We start from the raw sequence: 27,686 nt of genomic DNA, 5'->3' as shown, positions 1-27,686 counted from the left end.
TTTTCTCATCTATGCATCATCTTGACTACATTGAAGGTCAAATTTTATTCGTGTTCATGCATAAAATGTTTATCAGCTTATTGATCCATGTGTTCAGTGTCGACCGCCAATCTCTGTATGCTAATACACAAGGAATGGGAGCACCGAAAAAATTAAACTTTCAGTGAGGCATATATTTTTATATACACGAAGGAATAAAAAAAAAATTATAAAATATATGCATAAAATAAATTTTAAAGGCACATTTTTAATTTTTATTCTAAATATTTATTTAAAAAATAAAATATGTTTTGCATTTAATTTAACCGACATAAACATTATCTATATTTTTTTTATTTTATCCTTTTTTCGATTTATGCACAAATTTTTTTGATAAATAAAATGATTATACTACTCAATTACTCTCACGTACTAAAATCATATAACTAATACTCTTGAATAAGAGCATATGCACCCATGAAATCCATTGATTCATCAATTCATGGATTGAATTGATGGAGTTGATAAGTATTCACGATGAATCAGCTATTTTTGTTGATTTTTATGCACCCATAAAACTCCATCAATTCATCGATTATTATTCATCAAGTAAAGAATTACATTTTACATCATAAATATGAATCTATCTCCATTATTTAACAGTCCCACAAATAATATCCAATAATAGATTGCTACAAAATTTTAAATTTTTTATAAAGTTGTGGATAAATTTAAATTTATGATAAGATTTTGGTTAAATCACGTAATGACACGTGTCTTGATCTAAATTTGTAAATAAAAAAATTGTTCATAAATAATATCATGATCTTCTCAGTATAGTATCTCAAAATCATTACATATTTTTGTCAAAATGAATGCATTGAAAAGATTGTCGAGTCAGAGGCAACAACACAGTAAAGAAGAGTCTGAAATCATGAATACCTTGGTCCTTGACATATAATACTTGAACTTGAGTTATCTATAAAATTTACAAATTATGCATATTAATTTAAATATCAAAATAATATATAATATTAAAAAAATTATAAGAAAAATCACCTCATCTATCAAATTGGTACCGCTTGCACTATGCATTTTAGCTTGATTTTTGCAAAATGCCATTTTTAGCGATCTTTTTAGTGGTGTCCAATGTGAGTCGAGAACAGTTTTAGAACGAGGTTAGACATGAGAATTTTCGGAAGTGTCACACCAATTTCGAGCATAATCTTCATGAATTCGCCCCCAAAAATTATTTTTGTTTGAATATCGACCCATAATTGGATCAAAAGATTGTTGAGCCCAAGAAACACATATTTGTAGCTCTTCGGATGGAAGCCAATTAGTACCCATTTCTTGATATATATATAATCACAAAAAATATGAAAGAAAATATGAGTATGAAAAAATTGTGTTACAAATGAAAATTGAGGGTTGTTATTTATAAGCAAAAAAATATGACCTTTATTACCTAAAATTATAGTTGTTGGAGAAAAAATATAGTCGTTATTCATGACACAAACTAAAGAAAAAGTAAAGTAGTTATTTTTTGTGGGCTCCATTAATTGACAGACATGGACAAGTCCGTTGAAAATCCATGGACTAATTGATGAATTGAGGGGGAGGGGTAATTGATGGAGTTAAAAAAGAAAGGGTACATACTACTTTATCAAAAAGAAAATGGAAAGAGCCCATGAATCAACTATTTTTTTGTCGGTGCATATGCTCTAAGAATGGACTTAGCCTCTCAACATTAGAAATGACCATTGTTTGAAAAAAGACCTCAAATGTCACTATTTGGGGAAGAATGACCCTCGGTGTCACTTTCTGAAAAAATGGCCCCAAATGTCACTCTAAAACGGAGAAACGATTACCGTTTTTCTTATAAACCAAAAACAGAGATGTGTCTCCCCTTTTGCTTTTTTCTTTTTTTTAATAATTCAAAACGCTACTTGAATTCATGTTTTCATGACAAAACGTAGTCTTAAGTTTGGTTTTTAGAAAAAACGCAAATTGTACCCTTGTTTTGTAATTTTTTGTTTTTATTTTCTTTATCAAAAATACTAGATATTATTATGTTTTCAAGCTTAACACGTTATTCTAAGGTGCATTTTGTTCGTATTTTATTCATATCCATAAACATTTTAATTATTTTATAACCCGAATTGAAAATTAGTGAAGCCTAACATATTAAAAAGTGGGCCCTAATTTACAATTTTTAATATTTCAGGGTTCACCAATCCTCTTTTGGGTTTTAGATTTATTAATAAATAACATAACATAACATAAATATTTAAGGTTTAGGATTTAAGGTCTAGGGCCTAATAGCAAGTCCGACAGTCTCTTAATAGGTTTCCTTATAAATATTATAAGATATTAACTCTTAGTGATTTAAGATATGATTTTGAATTTGAACTCCAACAATACTCCTTATCTTCTTCATTCCTTATTATTATAATAATAATAAATTTTAATGAGATATGAAAGGAAGAGAGAGAAAATAACTAAAAAGAAGAGAGAGAAATCAATTTTTTATTGATAAAAATGAAATAAGAGATGACTTGTGGTTTCTCAAAAATAAGGTATGAGAGAGGTGTCTTAGTGATATAAGTAACCACTAAGACACTGTTGAAGTTCAATTTTTTTTGTCATATTTCTTATATTTGAAGTTAGGAGTATGTTTAAGGGAGTTGTTGGAGACTACTTATCCAAACTCTTAAGTTGGAATTTAAGGAATGAGGACCAAAAGTATGTTCCAACAGTCTCTTAGTGATTCCTTGAATCACTAAAATCATTCATTCACTCTTTATTTTTAAGAACTCGCACAATCTTTTTAAGGATCCTCTAACCATTATTTTATAATATATTATGGGGACCACTATCTCTTTCTCTCTCTTTTACATTATATTTTAATTGATTCAATGTACTTTTAATAGTAAAATATTTTATAAGAAACAAGTTTAAGGTGTATTGTTGGAGAAAAACATACTTTTTCATGTCTTAACTTACTAAGAGCTAGTTTTTTATATTATATTTAAAGATTGAGTTAGCATGTTGGACTTGCTCTAAAGACCCTGGACCTAGAGTCTAGACCCTAATTTGCCTTAAATCCTAGAAAGCAAGCTTTAATTATTAAGCGTTTTTAATATTATAGGGTTCGCCAGTTCTCAATTTGGGTTTTTAAAATATTAGAATATTTATATATATAAATAAATTATGAACAAAATACCCCTTAAAACAGCACTGCAAGCTTGAAACCATAACATTATCTTGCCTTTTGAATTAAAAAATGAAAAAAATTAAAAACTATGAAAAATGCTTATTCAGCCAGCGTTAACTTTAAAAACCAATACTAAGGTTGCGTTTCCCCCCCCTAAATATTAACTCAAATCGCGTTTTCAGTTTTATAAAAAAACGAAAGACGCAACTGCGTTTTTATTTTACAAAAAAAATATTGAAAACGAAACACGAAATCACGTTTTTTGTTTAAAAATAAAAACGTATCACGATATCTAGGGCTGAGCAAAACCGAACCGAAACCGAAAAACCGAACCGAACCGTGCTAATTCGGTTCGGTTCGGTCCTAAATTTTTCAGAAATCCGGTCTATTCGGTCCGGACCAAATAGACCGAATTAAAATTCGGTTCGGTTCGGTTCTTTTCACAAATATTTCGGTCCGGACCGAATAGACCGAATAGACCAAATCATAAATACTATAATTTTGTATTATATATATTTTACATATATCTTAAAAATTATAATCAAAATTTTTAATTTGTAATTATATTTATGGAGTATTAGAACTCTACATATCACATTACTTTAATTATATTTTAAAATTTATAATTTGTGATTTAATTTATAATGCAATTTTATTTTTGAAAACAATTTCGGTCTATTCGGTCCAGAACCAGACTGAACCGAATTATTTCGGTTCGGTTCGGTCCGGTAATAAATTTGGTCCGGTTCGGTCCAAGAAAAAATTACTATTCGGTTTTTCGGTCTATTCAGTTCGGTCCAGTTTTGGACCGAACCGACCGAATGCTCAGCAGTTGATATCCCATTTTGAAGTGACATTTGAGGCCAACTTTTTTCAAAATAACATTTAGGGTCATTTTATCCCAAAAAGTGACAATTGGGACCATTATCCCATTATTTTAACCAATTATTTAAAATAAGGGTCATGCTCTATTCTTATTGCCTCTCTTATATTGTATTCAACCGGGTTTTGCATTCAAATTTGTGTGAAAATAAGAATGTACATGATAATGTAATTTTCATTGGATAATAAATATATATAAGAGTAAGACCAATACATGTAAAGGCATTGTGTATATATAAATATAAGTATAAATAAATGATGGTGTATCGGTGAAAACTTAAAATAACAGTATTTTTAGGAATTTGTAAGCTGTCTTTTTATTTTTCAATTAAAAGAAATACTTATATTATAAGTTTTCAATTCTTGTGCTAAATTCAAAATTAAAGATAAACAGAGTCAATGACGTTTCTTATAGATATAGTCAATACTGATTCGTTAAAAATAATGGTTGGTCATGCACGTCATTGATAATAAAAAATTTAGGAATTTATTCAAATAAATAAATCAATTATGAGAGTATTTTTTTGTATTTATTAAAAAAATTAGGTAAAGTAATATATATTCATATATTTTTCCTCAATTTTTTTTCAATATCTCTCAAAAATAAATTTGACTCTACCAATATATATGAATAATACTTCTAATATTTCAAAGAAATAATTTGTTTTTATGATTTTCTTTAAAAAGGATAAAACATTAATTTTCAAGAAGCAATGATAAATACCAAGATGGTACGTCACTACGTTAGTTTCTGCTGCTCGTGTAAAGAAAATAGAAGTTGCCTGCTTGTTTGTTACTAGCTTATCGCACGGTTTTTTTATAATTTATTTATTTATTTAATTTAATTTTTATTTTTTTTAATGTACATATATATTTTTTAATTCTAATATTGCAATATTGTTCTTAGTTTTGGTAATTTGTTATAGTGTTGTTGCGATAGAAATGCAAATATTGAAAAATATGTGGACGTGAAATTGAATTATTATAGTTATATATAGTAGAATATCTAATTATATTTCATTCACTGTTATATCACAATATCATATTTTAGTATTTGAATAGTGATATCAATATATGTATCATATTTTAGTATTTGAATAGTGATATCAATATATAATTTGTTAGAGTTTGAATAGTAGTGGAACAATACAATCCTTTATCATATTTTATTAACTTTGATATCATTGTATCATTTTTTTATGTTCGAATAGTAGAATCATTATATCATTTTTTACTATTTGAATAGTAATAGAACAATATAATCATTTTATATTTATGATTTGTTAAATATCTAATTATATTCTATATAAGATTGTATTAGAATACTGTATCACGACGTTTGAATAGTATTCGAACAACGTAACTATTGGATAATAAGTGTCTTAGGCTTATTATATATAAATGATATAATAAAAATTTGGCCACCATTTCCAAATAAGTATATATTAATATTTTATTTTTCATGTTATTATTCGATTTTGACAATATGTACTACGAAAAAAAAAGTTTAAAGCTTGTCCATACGAGCTCAATTATATCAAAATAAATGGACAATATTCATTTATCCCGTAAAAACACATCATTTCCTATACAGTTATGATTACATATTTTGAAAATCATTTATCTATATATTACATCAACATTGGCATAAAATTAGTGAGACATTTTATTCATGAAAAATGTCTAATTTGCTCCTATATTTGATATTTATTTTTAAAAAAAAAATTGTTGGATGGAATCGAAGTGAGTGTATATGTTTAAATATAGATATTCATACCACTATACCATATTGTCACATTATTTTTAATAAAACACATAATGTGCGAGTCTAGTAAATTGTAAGACACTCTATTTTCCACTTTAAACATAATTATTAGATTATTCGTCACTTAAGTTTAGAAAATTGAATTTATCTTTCTACAAAACACGAACATGAGTATAAAATTTGTGAAACTTTTTATTTATAATTTGTAATGACTAACTTTTCCTTATATTTAATATTTATTAAAATAAATTTTGTTAGTAAAAATCGAACTTGAGTTTACCCATTCAAATATTTTATCCTACTAAACAATATAATCACATGTATTGTTAATCACACACATAATATGTGAGTGTCGTAAATATTAAGATATTTTATTTTTTACTTTAAACATAATTATGATATTATTTATAATTTAATTTTAAGTAATTGAATTAAATGATTATTCATGAAATATTATAAAATATCAAATATTTGCTTACAAATAGATAATATTGTAGTATCACTTTGTCTTACGCGAAATTTCTATCTATATAATACAAAGAAGACTACGCAGTATCAAATATTTATCAGAAAGTCGATAATAATATAGTCGCATATCCATGCACAACTCTTTCTCAAAATTTACTACGTAGTATCAAATTTTTAGTCACGCCGTGAATTTCCTATAAATCGATAAAAAAAGGTTGTTAACCTGGTATCACTTATCACGAGCTTAAATTTTCGGATATCTCTAATATAAAATGAAATAAACCAAAAACAAATATGTAATATACTATAATACATCATCATTCTCGTATTATCATTTTTTTTTTGACAGTTTATTCATGAAAATTAGTAAGAAATTTTATTAATTTGTAATAACAAATTTGCCCTTGTGTGTTATTATGTTTATAAAAATAGTTTTTTTTTTTGAAAATTGGACTTACATATATATATATATATATATATTTCTAAATAATGTAAATTTACTATTAAAGTAAAAATATTAATCAAAATTTAACATATAAAAGTAGTTACTTTACAAAAAAAATAAATGAACTAACACATAACATCTATTTTAATTAGTAATATAATATTTTTTGATGTCATCGTTATATTTACATTTACGAAAGTACACATAAGTTATGATTAATAAAGTCTTATAGTCAATTATGCACTTACATTAAAAAAATTAAATAAAAATTATAATTTGAGTTTATTCTACATTAATACGATATATATTAATTACACAATGATAATTAATATCTAATGTTCATGTATACACTTATACTGAAGCAAAAATTTATAAAACGTGTTTGTTCAATATTTATACGATATATTTGTTAAGTACTTTGTGGATTAAAATCACTAATACAAGACACATGAATATTATATTGACTAAATAATTGAAAAAAATATATTTTACGTACATATACGCGCACATGTAACATTATCTTTATAAATTATAAAAAATTTGATATTGATTACGTATTCAAATTCATTGATCAATTGGAGAGTAACAAAATGAATTATGCTATGAAATTAAGAATGATAGATTGGATTTTAAATTTTGTTCACTAGATAAAAATTAGGTGAATTAGATCAATTTTAATTAATAAATTATGACACTGAAAATTATCTGACATACAATAAAACTATGACTTTGCTCAAAAGTTTAAAAAATTAAGTACACCGGATCAAGTTTAGTTCACATGTTATAACATTGACAATGATATAATATCAACGTAATTGGTAATATTTCATAATCTAACATTTTTCCGTTAAAAACAACTTTTTTTTGTTGGGTTGTTAAAAACTACTAATTTTATATTTGTGTAATTTTTATTTCATTCAATACTACGATTGTAAGTTTTTACTATTTTGTTCAATATTACGATCGTAAGTTTTTGTGATTTTGGTTATACATTTTTAAAATTGAGTATGGTACTTGCAAGTTGATAGTAACTTTAACCATGAAATAGTTCATTAATTCAAGTTCATTTAGCCAAAATTAAAAAATTTTGCTCAACTATTTAGTTCACACTTCATGGTATGCATTATTTTTTAGTTTGTTTCTCCCGGACACATTGACCGTATTTTAGAAAATAATTTTTAACATTTTACTTTTAAGCGTACAACGACTTAAATTCATTCAGGAAATATAAATAAAATATATAATTTACTTACTACGCTCTATTAGCATATTAGCAACGTTATATCGGTTTTATAACATATTACATATAAATCAACATATTGATAATTAATTGATTATATTTGATATATCTGATATATTGCATAATATTTACCAATTAGAAAATAATAAAAAACGCTATAATTACATAATGCACAAAAAAATCTAGAATATGACCTGTGGGGGTTATTACGAAAGTGGATTCTAGTTGAGATACCAATTTATGATTTATCAATTTATTTTTTAAAAATCTTATGATTTATTGATAATTTATTAATTAATTATTAAATTAAATAAATTTTATTTCTTTGAATTAATCGGTTAAATATTGTTAATCAATTTTTTAATTATCGACGAAGTTTGTAATCGGTCTATTTTAATAATCATGCTTACATTATTTAACATTAAGGGTTAAATATTAAAATTATAACCTGCGGGACCATGACAAAAGCAGTGAACAATACCTGAATCACTTGTTCAGATAAATTTTTTTGTTAGGTGGACGAGTCAAAAATTTATCTAGACGACTCCTTCAAAAAAAATACATATTCAAAAATTTTCCGAAATGAGATATCAAACCACTATACCATGATGCAAAAATATAATACATTTATTTATAATACATACTTAATTTTCTTAAAATAAGTATAAAATTAAAATTTCCTTCCATATATTAATTTTATTTATTGTTTATACTTATGTTTTTGGTTTGTAAATATTTTTATATTCAAATAATTATGTGGATTTTAATATAAATACATTTGTCTTAAATTTATTTATTAATTTTAAATTAAACTTAAATTATATATTTTTTATGTTTAAAACTGAAAAATAATGTTTACTTTTAAATGGATAATATTTATTCGATATATATATATATTTAATATTAAAATTTTAAAATACGTGTAAATTGTTATATGATTATTAGGATTAAAATATAAATTATTTTTTATATAGATATAAGAATATGATCAACAAATATAAATAAATAAAAACAAGCAAGGGAAAATCATTAACAGCAGTGGTGGTGGGGGTCAAGAAGATCTTGTAAACAGCAAAAATATGGCTGCACCCAAAAAGATGATCATCGATACTGATCCAGGCATCGGTAAATTTATCACCTCTTTACACTTTTATATACACTGTTTCATCGAATATATGTATGTATACATTTTTGTGACAATTAAAGAAAGTTTCAAGAACTTCACAAAACTTCAAGAATATTTATAAATTCAAGTGAGTTTTATGTTTTGATTATTATAATTACAACCCAATTTAAAAGATCAAAACTTTAGCTGAAATTTGTACTCTTTTTTCATTTTTTGTGTTTTTTGATTTTTATATTTGATTGAAATGATAAGAAGAAGAATTAGAGTGTTGTTGATTAAAGGTTGTGCAATGTTGTGTATGTGATTATACAGATGATGCTATGGCAATATTTGTAGCGTTGAATTCGCCGGAAGTGGAGGTGATTGGACTCACTACTATATATGGGAATGTGTACACTACTCTTGCCACTCGAAATGCTTTGCATTTGGTAATTTTCTTGTGTTTATACCGTGTACTTAATTTTTTTGGATTCCTCTTTGTTTACGTTAAACTGGTTATACGATCATTGACGAGGAGGAAGGTGCAGAATGTTAAAATTATATGATCCAAATTAAGAGCTTCTTGTAACACCCATAGGTTTGGAAGAGTTGGTGACTTATCATAGTAGGTCAATTTCGAATCTTGATACCCTCAATTTTCTAAAAATTGAAAATTTAATTTGGATTCCAAGAGATGAGATCCTAGTGATCTAGTCTCTATCTTAAAAATGGGCTTCGAAGGGAGAAGAATTGCTTAGGAAGGATTGAAGTGCATTAAGAGTACTTGAATTTTGGCTAACATGCCACGAGAAATACTACAATTTTAAAACTATCATTTCTATGACCAAAGTTCACATTTAGTTTCATTTATACACATTCCATCAATTTCAACTAATTATGTGAGTTTTCGTTGTTCAATTCCTAATTAAACAGCTATATTAATGGGTATAGGCAAACATATATAATATATACGGTTGTTAAATGGAATTAGATGGAAAAGTCCTAACACAATTAGCTAAAATAGCTATAAAATTTGATATTGCAAGTGGTAGTTCCAAAAGTGCAGTATTGCAAGTGGTATGTTGGCCAAAGTGCATGTTCAAATAATCCTCTTTTTTTTTTGCTTCCATACTGCACTCTACTCTTAAAGATATATGATCCATTCAAGCCTTTGACACACTGAGTTTTGGGATAATAGGTAACTCATCAAAAAGACATCAAATTTAGATTTTGTTTACGTGGAAATCTTGGATTTTCATGTGAATGCTATGTTGGTGTAACTTGATGGATATTCTTTTGTTAATTATTGTTAGTTTCTTTCCGCTATGTAGTTGGAAGTTGCAGGGAGGACTGATATTCCAGTGGCCGAAGGATCTCATGTCACAATCACAGTATTACATTCTTTCACTTAATCTGGATTGATTGTACAAATTATCTTCTTCAATGCTATTCATCCACCTCTCTTGTACTATATTTCTTCTTAAATTGATTTTATGAATCATTTTCTTTTAATGAGCTTTCGTTGGTTTATTTAGCAAGGGACAAAACTGCGTATTGCTGATTTTGTTCATGGCACGGATGGACTTGGAAACCAGAACTTTCCTCCACCAAAAGGAAAGCCAATAAAACAGTCAGCTGCTGAATTTCTCGTTGAACAAGCTAAATTATACCCTGGAGAAGTCAGTGTGGTTGCCCTAGGCCCCCTTACTAATATTGCATTGGTCGGAATTTTTGAACTTTTGTCATAGTTTTTCTTTGTCTTTTCAATAATTTAATGATTTACACTAGCATCGGCCATTAATTAAGTTGAACTACATTTTTTGTGAAATATTTCTATTTCAAATAGGCTGTTCAATTGGATTCCAATTTTACCAAAAATGTCGGGGAGATAGTTATTCTTGGTGGTGCCTTTTCAGTAAATGGAAATGTTAATCCAGCGGCTGAAGCAAATGTAAGTTGTTCATTCTGTTCACTTGGTGCATCTTATCATGTTAATAACATAGTTAGAACTTGAGATTTTAATGTATATAGGGATAGTAATTGTTTCACATGGGTATTTTCCAATCTTCTTTTTTCAAATAAACAAGCGCTTATCACAATTACAAAACTAAGTACCTGTTTTTATATACAAACACTTGATCCTTTCATGTAAGTGAACCAAACAGGTGCTATGCCTCATAAGTTGGAAAAATACACAAACTATTCGTGCTACTACGTGGGTTATGGATCTGTTGCTATTTTCAGTAAACTTCAGTGCAGTTACCATTCACTTGGCAGCTAACGCCTAACAGTGTATATCTTGACATGTCAGTGAGAACCTTTTTATGCAAGTGAAATATTGTACTTTAGTCCTTCTTTCGTCACTTCCAATAGATCTACTAAAAAGTATATACTTTTGACACTTTGATCGAGTCATTTGTTTAAATATAGGAATTTTGTGGTGAAATGATACTTTAATCCCTTGTATAATATTAATTGTAACCTGTTTTTCTCATCGTTAACCTCTTTTACTATGGACTATGCTTCCTTCACGGTTTCATGTGCTTGATTCACTTGTACCTTGGGCACAATGTTTTATGTTCTTTTTTGGCTATGCATTTGGCTGGCAGATTTTTGGCGATCCAGATGCTGCAGATATTGTTTTCACAAGCGGAGCTAACATTTTAGCTGTCGGGATTAATGTGACCCACCAAGTTGTTATGACAGGTAATGCTTTATTATCCAGTCACTCATCAAAAAAAAGTTTTAGACAACGTTTAGCCAACTTTAATATGGCCTGGTTTAATTAGCCAATAATAAATGTTTACTTTAATGTGTGTTTTTGAGATTAACGATACATCATATGTATTTCTTATTTACAAAATTAGAGATACATTTTCTTGTTTAGACTACAAAAGACATGACCGAGTAGGCCAACTAGTGTTAGAGCACCAGTATTCTGTTCAAGATAAGTGAATTACGAATAACTTAAAAGTTGAAATATCCTTGTAAGTAGTCGCTTTTGACATGTATATCTAATTTTTAAAGTAGTGGGATTGCAGTTTTTATCTGCCCATTCTGTTACACTTTCAGCTACATCATCTATTATGCACGTAGCTAATACCCCTACTTAATCATGATACAAGTCGCAACTTGTTACAGTTTCATTTGGGCATACTACAAAGTACCTCAATGATTTCTTCATTAGAGACCGGAGACTAAAGCAATTAAATTTCAAATCTCGAGAGCTTGTAGTGAAAAATAGGTTCCTCTTCCTGGATTGCATACATCATAAGCATTTTGGTTTACTTTACCCCCAAGGCGAAACAACTAAAGAATCGTACTAGATTGACCAGACATTTCTATAAGTTGATTCAAATTATGATACATGAAAGTGTGATGATTTTTAAAACATTACTAAAATTAGGATATAAGAGAGCAGTGATCAGATGGGCCCGAGGCTTTTAGAAAGAGAAAAAGAAAAATGGTCATGCGCAAGACTGTTTATCAAGAATTGTCCAGTTTCCTTGTAGCAAACCCCACTGTTCTTCCTTTCCACCAAGTGTCGAAGGATCTGTTGCTAATCAAATAAGAGCCATCTAGCCATGCCGTGTAGCCTCTACTGGACCTGACATTTTTCACTCATAGTTCGAATAATGATACATGAAAGTTTGATGATTTTGCAACATTAATGCCCTATATTAGGATCTAACAAAGCAGTGATCAAAATAAGCCCCTAGGCTTTTAGAAAGAGATAAAGAAAAGTGGTCATGCCGAAGACTGTTTAATAAGAATTGTCCAGTTTCCTTGTGACAAACCCCGCTATTCTTCCTTTCCGCCAACTTTAAAGGATCTGGTGCTAATCAAATAAGCATACAACGATTATGTTTACCCTCTACTGGAAGCAATTTTCTTTACCTTTATCAATTTGAACCAATCTGTCAAAATTAGTAGATATAGATTGTATAAAATTATCAAATTCCTCCTCATCATTTGTTGCAGGATAAGTAAAAGTATCTGACAAATATGTTATCTTGTAGAAGCCCAGCAGTCTAAGTGAACTGATTATCGATGCCCTTTTCTGCACCCTTGACAGCAAGCCAGTCTGAAATTGAGTCAACTCACACATATATTTGAACAAACTTATGCTGCGCAAGTCTTATTTCTAATGTCGGGAAACCCATCTGTGTTACTTTTACCTGAGACACATAAACAAATTGAATGCGTATTATAAAATGATTAAATAATTGTTTTCTGGTTATGCTTTCATCAAATCATTGTTTTCTTTGGTGTACTACAGATACGGATCTAGATACACTCTCCAAAGCCACCGGAAAATTTGCCGAATACCTCTGCAAAATTTTAGAAGTCTATTTTTCTTACCATCGTGAAGCGTACTGCACAAAAGGTCTGTCGATTGGAACGTCCAGAAAGTTGCATGTTTAAATTTCTGCTTTCTCATGCTAGTTTGTGATTGTTGTAGGTGTTTACCTTCATGATCCAACTGCCCTCCTCGCAGCGGTGCATCCTTCATTATTAACGTACACAGAAGGTGCTGTCCGAGTTCAGACAAATGGCATAACAAGAGGCCTGACTTTATTTTACAACAAACAAAAGAGGTATAAGTGTTTTCAGTACCATTATAAAATTATCAACTTGAGTTGAGACGAAAAAACTGATGTTGTCATATCATGCTATTGCTTGATTATATATTTATATCCTCTAACCAATGCATAAACCCTATTATCAATTATTCTTTTAATCTCCTACCAATACACACCCACACAAAAAGATAGACTTGTGTGTTTTAATACATTCCGGAACGTCCATTAGATTGAGAATCACCTGTAACTGTAAATCTTTATGCATATTAAGTTTCTGTTAATACAGCGCTGTGTGTTACTTGTATTGTTATCTGTTTTTTTTTTGCTTTTTTATTAATTTTAGCATGCATATACGTGACCTATCTAAAGTTCAACATTGTAATGGCAAATGTTTTCGTTGAAAGCTAGTTTTATATGCTACCTAGGTCCACAGCAGTAGGTTTTCCTAAAATTGGTTTATAGCTAGGGAAAAAATTATTTTTTTTAATCAATTAATCTCACTTCTCCTCGGGCGTAGAATCAACAATCTGTTTTAGCAATAGTGAACTGGAACTTAATGTTGTTGTATTGGTAAACTTTAGTGACCATGAAATGTTGTTTTCCGCATTTACATTTTGTATGTTTTCTAACTCGTAGATGGTCTAGTGAATTAGCACCGATGGAATGAGGTATATGTGATCCTAACGTGCAGATGCATTTTATAAACGAACGACTTTAATTAATTCTATTTGTTTTAAAGGTACTTGTTGTAGAAAGATAGAAAAGAATAAAGCATTTGGGCATACCCCAGAACTGCAGGGGTCCTGAGAATAAATGTGTACTGTCCAAACATACCTCTCCTTTGGAGCTTTTATAGGTAGCCTATATATATAGGAGAGGTGGGCTGCTTATAGGCTAAAGTACAAGGAAATAGAAAGTGAAAATAATCTGGTGACCTGATCTCCTTGAGTAGGCCTTTAACCTGCACCAAAATATGGTGCTGGAGTTCAGAAGGGTCTAAAAGCCGTGTCCATGAACTCCTAAATCTTATTTTCATTGTGTTGTAAAAATGTTGAAAAACAGAATTTCTCTGGAGTTCTTTGTTGGAGTAGTGGTGCAGCAGCAGCACTGAAGCTGAAATTATTTGGCGGGAGCAGTGTTGTTAAAGCAGTCATTTCTAGTATTTGTAGATCAGTAGATGCAATTGTGAGATAACTATTCACTGCATCTTTACCTTAAATACATAGGTTAGACTGGGCAACTCCGCAATCTCAAATGGCGTATTATTGTTAAGTAGGTAGCTAGTTATGGCAAATAACCAACATTAACATGCCTACTTTCCCACATTACGAAGCTCTTCACGGGCAGCAAACATGAACTAAACAAATGATTACAAACTAAATTTGCTAGGGCTCAGTTGGAATCCCAGATGATTTGAAGTTTTGTTCTCATGTTCACGTACATCTTCCTAAAATATTTAATCCTCTCTATAAGATTGAGTGAATTACAAATTTTCCAGTTTCCCACTTCAAATAAGATCATGTACTGTGACCTGGAAGCCTACTGTATTTTGTCTAATTAGAACAGATTGTGAAATTTTAACTTCTTTTAATTCCGTAATAGACAAAAAGGGTGGGAAATGTAGCTATAAATCTCAGTAAGTTGGTAATGTTAAGTTGCTTTGCCGCTACTCCAAATAAAGAAAATTTTGCATGTTCAGATGTCCTACTGTTCCCTACGAATAGGCTTGCAGATGAAATGAACTTGTACATTTTATCATTATTATTTGCTTATTTGTTCCGTGTTTATTCTTGTCAAACAAGGTTTGGTGAAGTAACTGAGTGGTCTGATAAACCCTCTGTCAAGGTAGCGGTAACCGTTGATGCACCCAAGATTGTTAAACTGGTAATGGACCGACTAATGTCTTTGTAGAAAGTATTCACCAGAACCTGATTATATATACAACCTGTTCATTGTCATCTGCTGGTCACTGTTGTAACCCAAACAAAAACCCACGTTGATGGAAGCGGTTGCAGCCAGCGACAATAAGATGCCACATTCTTTGGGGGAGTGAGATAACTAGATTCATCTACTGTGATGGTTAATTTTCCTATTTCCTTTTTTCTTTGCTGTTGTATTAATATAAGGTACCATAAAATTTGCTTCTGGCAACGCTCTGTAAGGCCAAAATTACGAAATGTAAATCTCCCACCCCAACAAAATGCAAGAGTTGAACTGTTGAACCGAGTGTATGAAAGTATTTGTAATTGAAATTTTTCATGTCGAAGTTATTCACTTGAACCATATCATATACAAACTCCTGTTCCTGTATATCCTGTCGTGTCAATAGAAATGGTTGGTTGCACCCAGCTTCGACAGGATATAATAATTCTAGTTCGTTTTCCATATGGTTTACTTTTGTATATTCTTATTATCATCAAGAAATGTGATCCATCCCCCCTTCAAAATAGGTTCCAAAATGGCATACTCAAAAAATGTTCAAGTAATGTTCCAATGTAATACAATCTTAAAAGTTGAAAAAACAGGGTAAATTGTTTGTTTAATTTATTGGAATTAAGATGTCTCCCTTAAGTTGGAGATTGGAGAATAAAGAGCAAATAAACCATTTTAGCCTAACCAAAATGGGACATACTGACCTATTGAGTTATATTAAATTTTGTACTGCTCGAAAGATGAAAAATTTATACTAAACGTAGTAAAATTGGCAATAAGATTTGTAACACTAATTTTAAACTAATGCCTTTAGTTCAAAAAAAAAAAAAACTAATGCCTAATGCTTTTAAATTTTCAGCACTAAATTTTTGTTGTATATAATTATATAATGCATCATGTGGTATCGTACTATGTTAGATACTTTACCCTTAGAAAATTTACTTGACATTTTTAATACATAAATATGATTTAATTTACCTAAAAAGAGTAGCATATATATATTAAATCACATGTTGTTTGTTTGAACAGAAATGCACTGTGAAAATAATAAAAATTAGTTGTCAAGTTGAAATAAGTGTGAGAATTAATTCATTATTACATGAAGATGGATATATAAATGTGAGGGTGAATAAAGTGTAACATACATTAATATAAGACTACTATAATTGACATTTATATATGAATATAGGTAAATATTAATGAAACATTGATGAAAATTAAAAAAATTATATTACATTATAAATTAGAAGATAATGGTTATTTAGAGTTTCGGATCATACCCATCAAATCTTGATGGCTTCTTTCTTTTTACCTAAAATTGGTTCTTTGAAATATTACAAATTAAATTCTTGTAAATACTTTTCATTTACAATTCCCTTTTTAGTGGATGTTAACATTTTATTATAAGATTTAGATCAAATAATTTGTGTTCGAATTTCCTATTATAGTACTATCTAGGCACATTCTTAAAATAAATTCTAATTCTGCCATCATTATAAGCAAATTATAACTTTCTAAAAAGCGCACTTAAATGTAATGCAATATTTGTAATAATCCCTTTTCCTAGGGGGGAAATTAAGGTCAAAGTACAGACGATAGTACATACTGCTTCTAGATATAGTAGTCTCAAATTAACCTAAACTCAGGGTTCATTCACCAAAAGGACCATTTCTTTAGGTTTGCAGATTTCACAGGCTCTTCCTTCCTCTTCTCTATTCCCTGCTTCAAGCCCTCAAGCCTTCTCCTGCAAAGTGCTCGATTCAGTACAAGATAGTCATAACCCATACAACTAAGGAGGCAAAATTATTTAGTTGCTATAAAGAAAAAAGTTTATATTAATCGAAGTGCTGAGATCAAACATTACTTGATATCGGTGGAACGTGATTGCAGGCTCCATCTTAGACGATGCGCTATAAAGCTTTTATCGGCACTTAACAGAATCAGGCGTCTAGAATGTATAATTCAACGAGTTAGATAGAAGTTTTTAAGAGTAAAATAATGTGCAAATTCAATCTAGAAATAAGAACAAAAATAATCCAACTACACAAACTGCATTTAAATTTAAGTGCATAAATCTAGCTTAAGTTTAAACAAAAAACTTCTAGTACCTATCATGACTGGTCCATGCCGCACATATTGCCTTATTATTTATTTTTCTTTTCAATATCAGGACCAAGCCAATAAAAGACTAGTCCCACTTGAAACTAATTGGCAACCAATAGTGGGAGTAAAACCTTTCTATTATACTTGCATTTAAACCAACACTATGAAAGAGCCAGACAAAATTTTAAATGACTTAAAAGAAACAGCAGGAGCAAGGACTGGCAGAACATATACGAATAGAGAAAATCGTAAAGGCCTGATAAAAAAAAATTCCGTAAAGGAAAAACAGACTGTATTCTTAAAGTAGCGCTGAAAAAGACTAAACAAAGTGCACTTATTCTGTTTTGGTCAATGTCAGAAATTGAATATATTATGAAGTTACTGGTTCTTTAGAATACATAAATCCTCATTCCATAGCTGGGTGTAAGTGCTAATAGTAAACCATATACATCAGCATGTGATGGTTTTTTTGTACCACCCCCTCAAGTTACTAGCAAACATAAATAAATTTCCAAATCAACAATAGGGAAAAAGTAAAAATTTTAATCATACACGAAGTGCAAACAATGATTTAACTACAGTAATACTAATATTGTTCTTGCATTTATCTTCAAGTCCAACAGACGAGCTTCCATTATTCTAATATTTCACTGAAGATGATAAATTTTTTGAAGTTGGTCTTAGTTAGATGAAACTCACATCTAGAAATAACTGAAAATATAATTTAAAAACTGCAGTAGAAATCACCTTTTGATGAATTAATACAAATATATGATAAATTGCACTGTCAGAGTTCTGATCTAACTTTAAACAATTGTTTCAACACATTTCACATTAAAAGAGTTAATTGACCAACATACCTATCTAATAATGTCGCTTCTGATTCTAGTTGAGAAGCTCTTTCCTTTGCTTGATCAATGGGCATTGACAATCCTAATTTATGCTCACTATCTTGGAGCCTTTGTCTTAGTTCCACATCCTAGAATATAAGAATGTAACCAAGTAAAAATTTAAACAACTAAAAGAAAGAACATAACGTTTCCAAGTTCCCTTTCTGTCTGTAATCATTATCCATGTTCTCTATCCTGTGATAATTAGCACTAAATTAGCTCACCCGTTTTTGTGAACACTGCTTGTAAAGAGCAATCTCATCTTGACAGAATGGCTCAATATCATTAATATGCAAGCCTGAAAAATCATGAAATTTAAGAGGTGATACATATCACAATGGAGCAACCGTTGATGATGAAAGATGAAAAAAAGACCAGGGAAACGTAGGGCTTAAAGAAGATTTACATAGAAACAAGTTCCTCAATTTTCCATCGCATATATCAACACCTTCAAGCACATGCGATGCAATTTCTGGTGGAATGACTGGCGATGCTGGACCCGTCATCAGATCATCACCAACTAAAATAGTTTCCTCCATCGTAGGTTGTGAATCGACTAAAAGCACCACACACAAAAAAAAGAATCTATCAAGATTCATACGCGATACCGTCAGAGTTAATCTTTGTTTTAACTGTACATTAGACCTAGTTGAGCAACATAATATACCCAAATTTTATTGCGATTCTCGAATAGTATCTCTAAACTGAGCCATGGGATATATGTTATCTTAAAATAATCATTTTGAGAAATGACTATCAGATGCAGTGCAGGTGTACATTAGAATTATAGGAAGAATATAACATTTTGGAAACCCAAAGCAAGGGGATACAGTAAAAAGTTCCGTCTTAAAACAACTTGTTAATACTCCAACTCTAGTGTCAAATCATAATCACTAAACATTTTGCTTAAGACAATGTCAAATAAACGGAAAATAAATTCTAATCTTGATTATGACATTAAGACCTAGGGTGTGAGAGTTCAGACCATGCTTACAAATTTAATACCAGGGTTAAAACATATTCATTCAAAATGTTTCCCGCAATATCATTAATGTGAAGGGTAGTGCATTTGTTCCCTAAAGTTTTAACTTGAGGATTTTTAACCATAGGTATGGATTAGTAGGACTGTCAATACTGTCCCTCACCCCCTCCCCCTTCTTTCAGTCAGACATAATGCTCCTACAACACTAATTTAGATTCATAACCACTAATTTGCTCGAAATGACAAACTTCGAGAATAATAAACATACACAATTGATATCACAATTTAAAAAAAAACCACATTCTTCCCTCAAAAAACTCGAAATTACATTAACAAAAAAATGCAAAAAAGTAACATGTGGTTTTGCTGATAACAATTAAGTTTGGGTAACATATAAAATTTGAGAAGCGTACCATCCATGATGATTATGTATATATTTGCAGAGGGTTCTTGAATTCTTGATGTGCTGCAATAGTAAAACCCTGCACAAATAACCACAAAAAATGTAAGCTTTTACTACAACATATACACAAATCTATATATATCTATCATAGGGACAGAACACCCACCTGCGATAGACTCTTCTGCCTGAAATGCAAAACCCAAAATCTTTAGGTTTTTTTGATTTGGGTCAGTAAAAGAATATAATCTAAAATAAAAATTAAAAAATTAAAAAAAATATTTTTACTTTAATACCCTTTTCTTGAGTACCCTTGTACATAAAAAAATGTGGGCTTTCTGGACTTTTTATTGTCTAGACAGAACACCTGTACCTTCATTATTTCTTGAACTGTCTTTTTTCAAATCTGTGTATGTAAAATTTATATACAGGTATTAGTATACTCAGCGACTGAAGGTGATAAAGGTAAGATTTTTCATGATTAATTTATAAAGTTTTCATTTTTATCATATGACTAGTCTTTTATCTATCAAATGACACTGATTTATGTTACTGTGATTAGGGTTTCTGATCTTTGTTCAAGATTTGTGAATACCCTTTTTATATTCAAGATTTTAATTCTTGATTTCACCCTTTTGTATTTAATTAATTTAAAGTAGTTTAATTTTCAAGAACTGTAATGTAGTGGTGTATAAGAGATTAAGTGAACATTAATTTATGTGCAGATAGTAGCTGTGCTGTACTTGTTTTAGTTTCAATTTGTATCATTAATTAACCTATAAAGATGTAAACTTTACTAATCTTTGACAAATGCGGGAAAAATTTGACCTGGCTTTGTCGAAAATGGTTTTAAATGTGGCAGAACTCGGTTTTGATTAGTTTGAGGGGTACTTGATTCAAGAGTGTTATTCTCACTAGTGGTATTTGTTGGTCTGGTATATATATGCAGATACGAGAGTTAGAGTACCGTACAAGATTAGTTGAGTATCCGTCCATGGCTAGCTTGCAAGTTCAAGGAGATGAATCGGTTCTTTTGCTCATATCGCACTCTAATATGAAGAGCTTTGCTCCAGAAGTTCGTTTCTCACTTCAGGTAATTGTATTATAACTTTGATGTGATATATTCAACAAGGTCTCATCTTTCCACTTTATTTAGTGCCCGAAAATGAGTAGCGTTGATTAAAACAGAGTTATTCTATAGTGAAAGTAACAGCCCATGTGAAGTAGATTTGCGACAAGAACAGTGCAATAAAATTATTGTAGTTTACATGTTATCTTGACTTAATTTACTGTAGTTTTAATTGTTAGATATGTCTACATGGAAATGATCTAAATCTAATTATCTTTAGTGTATTAAGATTAAAGTTGAGTTAGTTATCTCGTGCTTAAGAACTTTTCTTCAATGTATATGTTGAGGCCATTTTTACAAAGTTTTAGGAAATGTGTTGGATTTAGTTTAGTCATTCATAAATCTTTTTGTGCAATGAAATAGTTGTTTCTTGTTTATACTTAAAAAATATTATAAGCATCAGTATCAACGTCAATCCCAAATTTAAAGACTTTCAAACAAACATATTGTTTAATATACTGTGGTCCTCCTTATTGTATCATTGTTGTCCTCCCAATCCACAAAACGCTTCTAATCACGTTCTTGTGGATTTTAACTTAAACCATTAGTATTAAGTAATAACCAAAATACATGTCAGTATCGTTCTCAGAATTGCTGATACACGAAGCGCAAATTATTGATTAATAAGGTTATGCTTTGACAACCACTTTCTTCATCATGATTTCAGATGACAGTAGAAGCTGTAAAAGAAAAGTTATGGAAAAAATGTGGCACCTCTGTTGATTCAATGTGCCTCGAACTATATGATCATAGTGGCACTAAAATTTCAACTTTAAGTGATAACATGAGACCCTTTGGCTTCTATTCTCCAGAAGACGGGTATTGGTTACATTTCTCTGATCTTTCTCTCTGTAATTTTAAGCTTAAATGTATATATCTTTGTAATAGTTTTGCATTATTACATCTGTTAGAATTTGATAACTATATTATCTTATATAATCTACAACTTGCTAATAAATCGAACTTGGAAGGCGCTGTTTAGGTTTATTAGAATTTCTCAAATGAATGATCAGTATTGCTTTTAGGTCTTTACATGTAACTTTAAAGTGAACATTCCTAATATTTTATCGAAATTAATAGCAGAACATTTTCTTCAGAGGTATGTCCTTACAGGATCAGTTAGCAAATTATTGACTACAAGATTAACGTACTGTTCATCTAAAAACCATGGATCCAGTTACGCAAAATTAATTACGTAAAAACAACTTTACTGACAAGTGCCCATGGCACCAAAGAAATCTTGTAGGTACTAGGCAGGACTCTGCCACCTAAAATTTCCTTGTAATCCTCATAACAGTGGCAGTATATCCAATGTTTGCTTTCATTTCTAATGGTTAATGTTTCATAGTTTGACATTATGATCATTAATTCTTATAACAAGAATTTTATACATTAAATCTACAATTATTTTATTTAAAAAAAAGTTGCAAATTTGCTTGCTACTTGTTTGTAGCTAGGGTTCTATTAATCTTCTGTTTGGTATTCTATGTCTTATAGTTTTGTTTTATGTTCTAGACACCGGCTTCATATTATAGATCTTGATCCATCATCTGTAACCTCCGGAGGTTGGCTGGATGACACTTCACAGGTCGAAAAATTCACAATTTCGGAAGAAGCATTTGATAAACTTGACGGTATACTCTGACGTGATATCATTTGTGTGCTCAGATGCTGTATTTTTGTATATATTATTTTTATGATGTATCATACTGTTGCATAACAAGTACTATTTGATAAGTTGTTTAACTTGTTTCTTATATATTTGTTGATTATCTATGCCGTGCTTCCAGGTTGTTATTTGGGGGTCAGTAATGTTTAAAGATAAAATTTGAAGCTCCGGAATAATGCTTTGGCACCAAATTATGTTCTTTTTGTCTTTTTTTTAAAGACCGTATACTGATTCACATGCTTAAATTTATCATTTCTTTGATGCACCCTTAATTAGTGTTATAATGCCAACTTTCTCAGTGATAAGAAAACATTAGCTGTGGGCCTATGGCAGATGGCATATTTTTCATTTTTATTATCCTTTTTCAGGCACGTATAGGAAGTATAAGGAAAAATTTGCTCACCAAAATCATACAAATCAAGTTTCTAAGGTAACTTTTTTATACAATTTGTGTTCTCTCAGAGCTGCTAACTTTGAAGTGTTCTCCTCTTTTAGATTTTATTATGACTTATCGCTTAGGCACTTTGTGAGTGAGAAATCCCAGTGCTTATAAAGTAAAGGCTAGTGAATTGAGAAGGGATTAAGAAGCAGAAAAGATTTTAAACTCTATTGAACCATAACTGTGAGGCCGTTACATGTGGCGAATACACATGGTAATAGAGGGTTCTGATCCGCATCTCAGATTGGGATTGGTAGGTTCTGGAGTGACACTCGTGCTGAATTATGCTAGGATAAGGGATCGTTAAACTACTGATTTCTCTACGCAGTTCCTTGTAAAAACAATAACTCTTGAGATGGCCTGATTTTGTCTGAGCATTCCCCATTCATGTATTCATGCTACCAGGATATCGCCACTATTGTTTCAGCGTGTGCATAGAGCGTTAATATATTAAGCATCTATATGCTACACTAGAGGAGTTTTTGAAGCAACCAGACATCGATAACCAGAAATATAGACTTGGTTTTGTAGAGTAGTTGTCTAAAAAATTTGGATCATAATAATCTAGATAAGGTAAACAGATAGATATGGTATTAATCTGGATGAGGTACAGCCTACAGGTATATATATGGTATAATCTTGATAAGGTACACATCTGGGCTCTTAATACAGCTTAATTGTAGAATGACCTAGATGAAGTAGATGTATGGGCTCCTAACTTTTGTTGACCACGTCTTGACATGCTTCTTTTGTTTGCTCTTCTCTTAGCTATTATTCTTCGCCAAAATAATAAAAGTCCGTAACTAAACTAGATAAATGTAAGCAAGGTCGCATATAGTAAAGTTGTGATTCCAAAGAGTTTTGACATTTTTTTGTTTTTCACAGATGTCAGAAAATTATATGGAAGACCTCTGTACAAATATTAAGGTTTGTTTTCTTTCTCCCTTGTTAATCCTCCATATGTTAAAATTTATTTAAACTTTAAAGTTTGCTTCCTCTGCTCCAATAATAATTGACCTGCTTTATTAATTTAGTATGGATACGACTCGCATCAGAACTATGTATGTGATGTCCATTATACTTCCAGCCAGTAAGATTTCTTCCTATTAATATTTCATAGATTCTGTTGAAAGGGTATTTCAGCATGAATATTGTCGAGACTGTTTTGAAATAGATGGATGTATGATAATTTCAATGGTATTTGCTTGTCGGTAACTAATTTAGGATCAATTTTAAAGATGGTATCTTGTACAATCCCATTGCCTTGTGATTTTAGCGAGAGTTCCCCCCCCCCCCCCCCCCCCCCCCCCGTGCCTCGATTCGCCTTTGGACACATTATATATGTATTGGCTGGCATTTTAGACCATCTTAAAGTTAGTTTATGCAATGAACATGCCGATAATTGGTTGGGGTACACTGTGATAACATCAATTAAACTGCAATAATTAAATATGTAGTATATAGTATGACCGACCTAACTTGTGTCAAGTTTCAGCATATGTCAACATTTGTGTCCATTCAATTGATAGATTTTTTTTCTTTTGCTGATGTATAAATATGATGTTATGATATCCTTCAATTTGACAAATATAGATTGGAGATCGATGCCAAGTTGAACCAGGGGAAAAAAGAGGGGTCATTAAATTTGTTGGCCAGGCAGAAGCACTTGGACGAGGATTCTGGGTTGGAGTTCAATATGATGAACCACTGGGAAAACATGATGGCATGTGAGTGACCGACCTCTATTTTATCTTCACAAATTCCTTGGATAAGTTACTATATCACTTTCTGGTGTGTACTTATTAACTAAGTGAGTTCAAGCTAGAAGAAGATTTCTCTGATCTTTGCTGTTGCTAGTGATAATCCAATTTTGCGTTTTTATGTTTACTGGATGTAAGTTGTGAGACTCATGCAATTAAGGAGTGTCATTTTTTTAGGGTGAAAGGAACACGCTACTTTGATTGTCCTCCACTTCATGGTGCAATAATGAGGCCTGACAAAGTCAAGGTCTGTATTTAATCACACATTAAGATATTGATTTCTGAATGCTGCTCTTAATCACATATAGGCATTATCTCCTTTTTTATGATTTCCTCTTATGTTCCTCGAACATCAATCTTGCATATTACTTGTCAAACAATGTTTTCACAATATTAAGTTGAAGTAAATGTTGAAGTAGAATAATTTAAGGCGGCAGTTATGAACTCTCAAGTAATATTTGGTGCTGATTAGTAATTACTCTCAGCTTTCATAATTTTTAACAACACCTGTCAAGTTTAGATGTCTTAGCAAATTCCTTTAGTTCTGTGATTAAAGTGTTGTCAGCAATTTTTTGGCTTCTTCCAGTTTCCACTGAACATGGTGTTACATACTCGTCCATCTTAACTAGGCAACTTTGTGGTGAATGATAATTTACTTTCAGCTAAAAAATCATCTTTAAACAATGCCTGTTACAATTAGATGTCTATGCATCTTCTCTGTTGTAGTTTGAAGTATTATAGCGTAACCTAGATCTAGAACCAGAGACAACTTCTTAATGCTAGACATGACATGGAAATGTTCTACACCAGTACACAACATTCCTCAATTGTTTTAACATGAATATGGGTAAATAAGAATCAGTTTATGCATATATGCTGATGATTTGAAGATATTTGCTAGGTTGGTGACTACCCAGAGCGGGACCCGTTTGATGATGAAGAAATATAAGCAAGGACCTAGTGCAACTTGTTCTTCACAGAAGTCTCATGAAATATTTCAGCATCTTTTAACGGCAACTGTGTGATGTGTGGGCACCACCTAGTTTGAAATTTTGCTTTATCAGCAAAGTCCATGGAGCATGAGATCTGATAAGAACAGTTCAAAGTCGCAACTGTGTGATCACTAGGTCGCCATTGAGTTCAAGAATTAGTATTTGGTAACATGTGTATTTATCATTTTGTTTTATGCAAGCTCCTGAATCATTTATACTTTGATTTATATTGGCAATGAATAGAATGATGAAGAACGTACATGAAAGTAATATGATTAGGATTTATGCAGTCTGGCAATGAGATTTTCTCGTAATATACCGGACTTGGTATCAAAGCAAATAATAACTTGATGACTTGTCTAGGGCTTCTTCCCTTCAACAAAAAGATGGTGATAGTCACCTACGCCTGAAACGAAAACATTATCATGACTTCTTGTCGTAAGTGGTTTGTTGTCGTCGTCTTCTTGTCCTCCCCAGTTGATTTAATGTTGTTGACAATTACAGAATGATTAATATTTTCAGACAATATCATCATCCGCTTAGTCCCCCGCTGCTTCTGAACGCTACTATCGACTTCAATGGCCTTCCTCTTACAGTGGTGTTTCAAAATTGGAGGACTAAGAGCAACTCCAACCCTTATCTCTCGTAATGTATAATTGACGTGGCACATAGATCATAGAGAATGAAAGCTGATTTACCAGCTCCTAACGCAGCCTTTACATTATCTATATTTTTAAAGTTTTGTATATGGGTTTTGTATATTAACTAGAAAAGCTCATTCGGTAAAAAGAGTCCCAGCTAGACTCACGCCCATTCCCACTTCTTCCGCCTCTCCCTCAATTTCTCTCCCGCCCCTTTTATTGACATGGGTTTAATTTTCTGTCAAACAAATTAGATTTTGAATGTTTGCGTGGTGTTTTCTTGTTTGCTGCATATTATATTGGATTGTCTACTATGTATTTGATCTATTGTTGTAAAGAGTTTTCAATGTTGCCATGGTTTTTTGAGTATTGTCATGTGTGTCCCAATTGAGATATATTTATTAATAATTATAGTAGTTGGATCAAAAACATGTTCATGCTTATGTTTCATCTACTTCAAATTCTGCAGCATTCTATTGAAAATTTCTGCAACTATAGATTGAATTCAATCTACTGCCTCGGTGATATTAAGCTGCATTATTTACACAGTAGATTGAAATCAATCTAAGACCAGGTGATATTGACTAGTAACATCTTGTTTTCTGGAATGTGAAATAAAATTGATAGAATATTGATTTTGAATTATAAATAATTAATATGAAGAATACCATCGGAGACACACATCTTTTTGATTATTTTTAATTTAAAGAACCATTATTATACATTATTTTAGATAACCGAACCTGGTTGGAGATGCTCTAAGAATATCATCATCTTCTTCATAACAGAATAATTAAAGAGAAATGTATATATGTAACTTATGAATATTTGCAAAAGAATTAAAAATATATTTTACACAATAACTAAGCATATTCTATAAATCCTTGATTCCAAAATATAATTGACCAATATAATTATATATCTATAACACATTGCATCATTAATTTACTAATTTATTAAATAAATGTTATTTTAAATATTATAGGTATTATACACATCTATCTATTTCTATACTATATAATAATAGACGAAATATTAAAAGTTTAGTATTCAGTGGGTCGGTAC

The 27,686-nt window shown here is 30.6% G+C and overlaps 3 protein-coding genes across 5 annotated transcripts; 2 read left to right on the top strand and 1 right to left on the bottom strand.

Annotated features, from left to right (window-relative positions):
- The first annotated feature begins 9,015 nt into the window (after positions 1-9,015).
- LOC141673087 (putative uridine nucleosidase 2) lies at positions 9,016-15,950 on the top strand. 2 transcript variants are annotated; one of them, XM_074479821.1, is made up of 9 exons: positions 9,016-9,121; positions 9,435-9,550; positions 10,433-10,492; positions 10,637-10,822; positions 10,948-11,052; positions 11,711-11,807; positions 13,381-13,488; positions 13,564-13,699; positions 15,487-15,950. In XM_074479821.1, the coding sequence occupies exons 1-9, from the start codon at positions 9,076-9,078 to the stop codon at positions 15,593-15,595; spliced, it is 963 nt and encodes a 320-aa protein (XP_074335922.1). In that variant the 5' UTR covers positions 9,016-9,075; the 3' UTR covers positions 15,596-15,950. The 2 variants fall into 2 exon arrangements, with proteins under 2 accessions (XP_074335922.1, XP_074335923.1); XM_074479822.1 differs by having other exon boundaries at positions 9,115-9,249.
- Positions 15,951-17,143: 1,193 nt separating this feature from the next.
- Positions 17,144-20,285, bottom strand: LOC141672113 (uncharacterized). Its single transcript, XM_074478606.1, has 7 exons — positions 20,161-20,285; positions 20,005-20,073; positions 19,016-19,165; positions 18,834-18,907; positions 18,580-18,698; positions 17,481-17,564; positions 17,144-17,360 (listed from the first exon to the last, which is right to left on the bottom strand). Exons 2-7 carry the CDS (start codon positions 20,009-20,011, stop codon positions 17,270-17,272), a joined length of 525 nt encoding a protein of 174 aa, XP_074334707.1. The 5' UTR covers positions 20,012-20,073; positions 20,161-20,285; the 3' UTR covers positions 17,144-17,269.
- Positions 20,286-20,325: 40 nt separating this feature from the next.
- On the top strand, positions 20,326-26,342 carry LOC141672112 (tubulin-folding cofactor B). Of its 2 annotated transcripts, XM_074478605.1 has the most exons (9): positions 20,326-20,456; positions 20,941-21,084; positions 21,788-21,939; positions 22,636-22,754; positions 23,158-23,219; positions 24,114-24,155; positions 24,822-24,955; positions 25,166-25,235; positions 25,890-26,342. In XM_074478605.1, exons 2-9 carry the CDS (start codon positions 20,986-20,988, stop codon positions 25,935-25,937), a joined length of 726 nt encoding a protein of 241 aa, XP_074334706.1. In that variant the 5' UTR covers positions 20,326-20,456; positions 20,941-20,985; the 3' UTR covers positions 25,938-26,342. The 2 variants fall into 2 exon arrangements, with proteins under 2 accessions (XP_074334706.1, XP_074334705.1); XM_074478604.1 differs by lacking the exon at positions 25,166-25,235 and having other exon boundaries at positions 20,328-20,456.
- The last annotated feature ends 1,344 nt before the right edge of the window (positions 26,343-27,686 follow it).

The sequence above is a fragment of the Apium graveolens genome, chromosome 7 (genome assembly GCF_009905375.1).
Source record: "Apium graveolens cultivar Ventura chromosome 7, ASM990537v1, whole genome shotgun sequence".
Classification (NCBI taxonomy): Eukaryota; Viridiplantae; Streptophyta; class Magnoliopsida; order Apiales; family Apiaceae; genus Apium; species Apium graveolens.
This window is presented reverse-complemented; position numbering and strand designations above follow the sequence as displayed.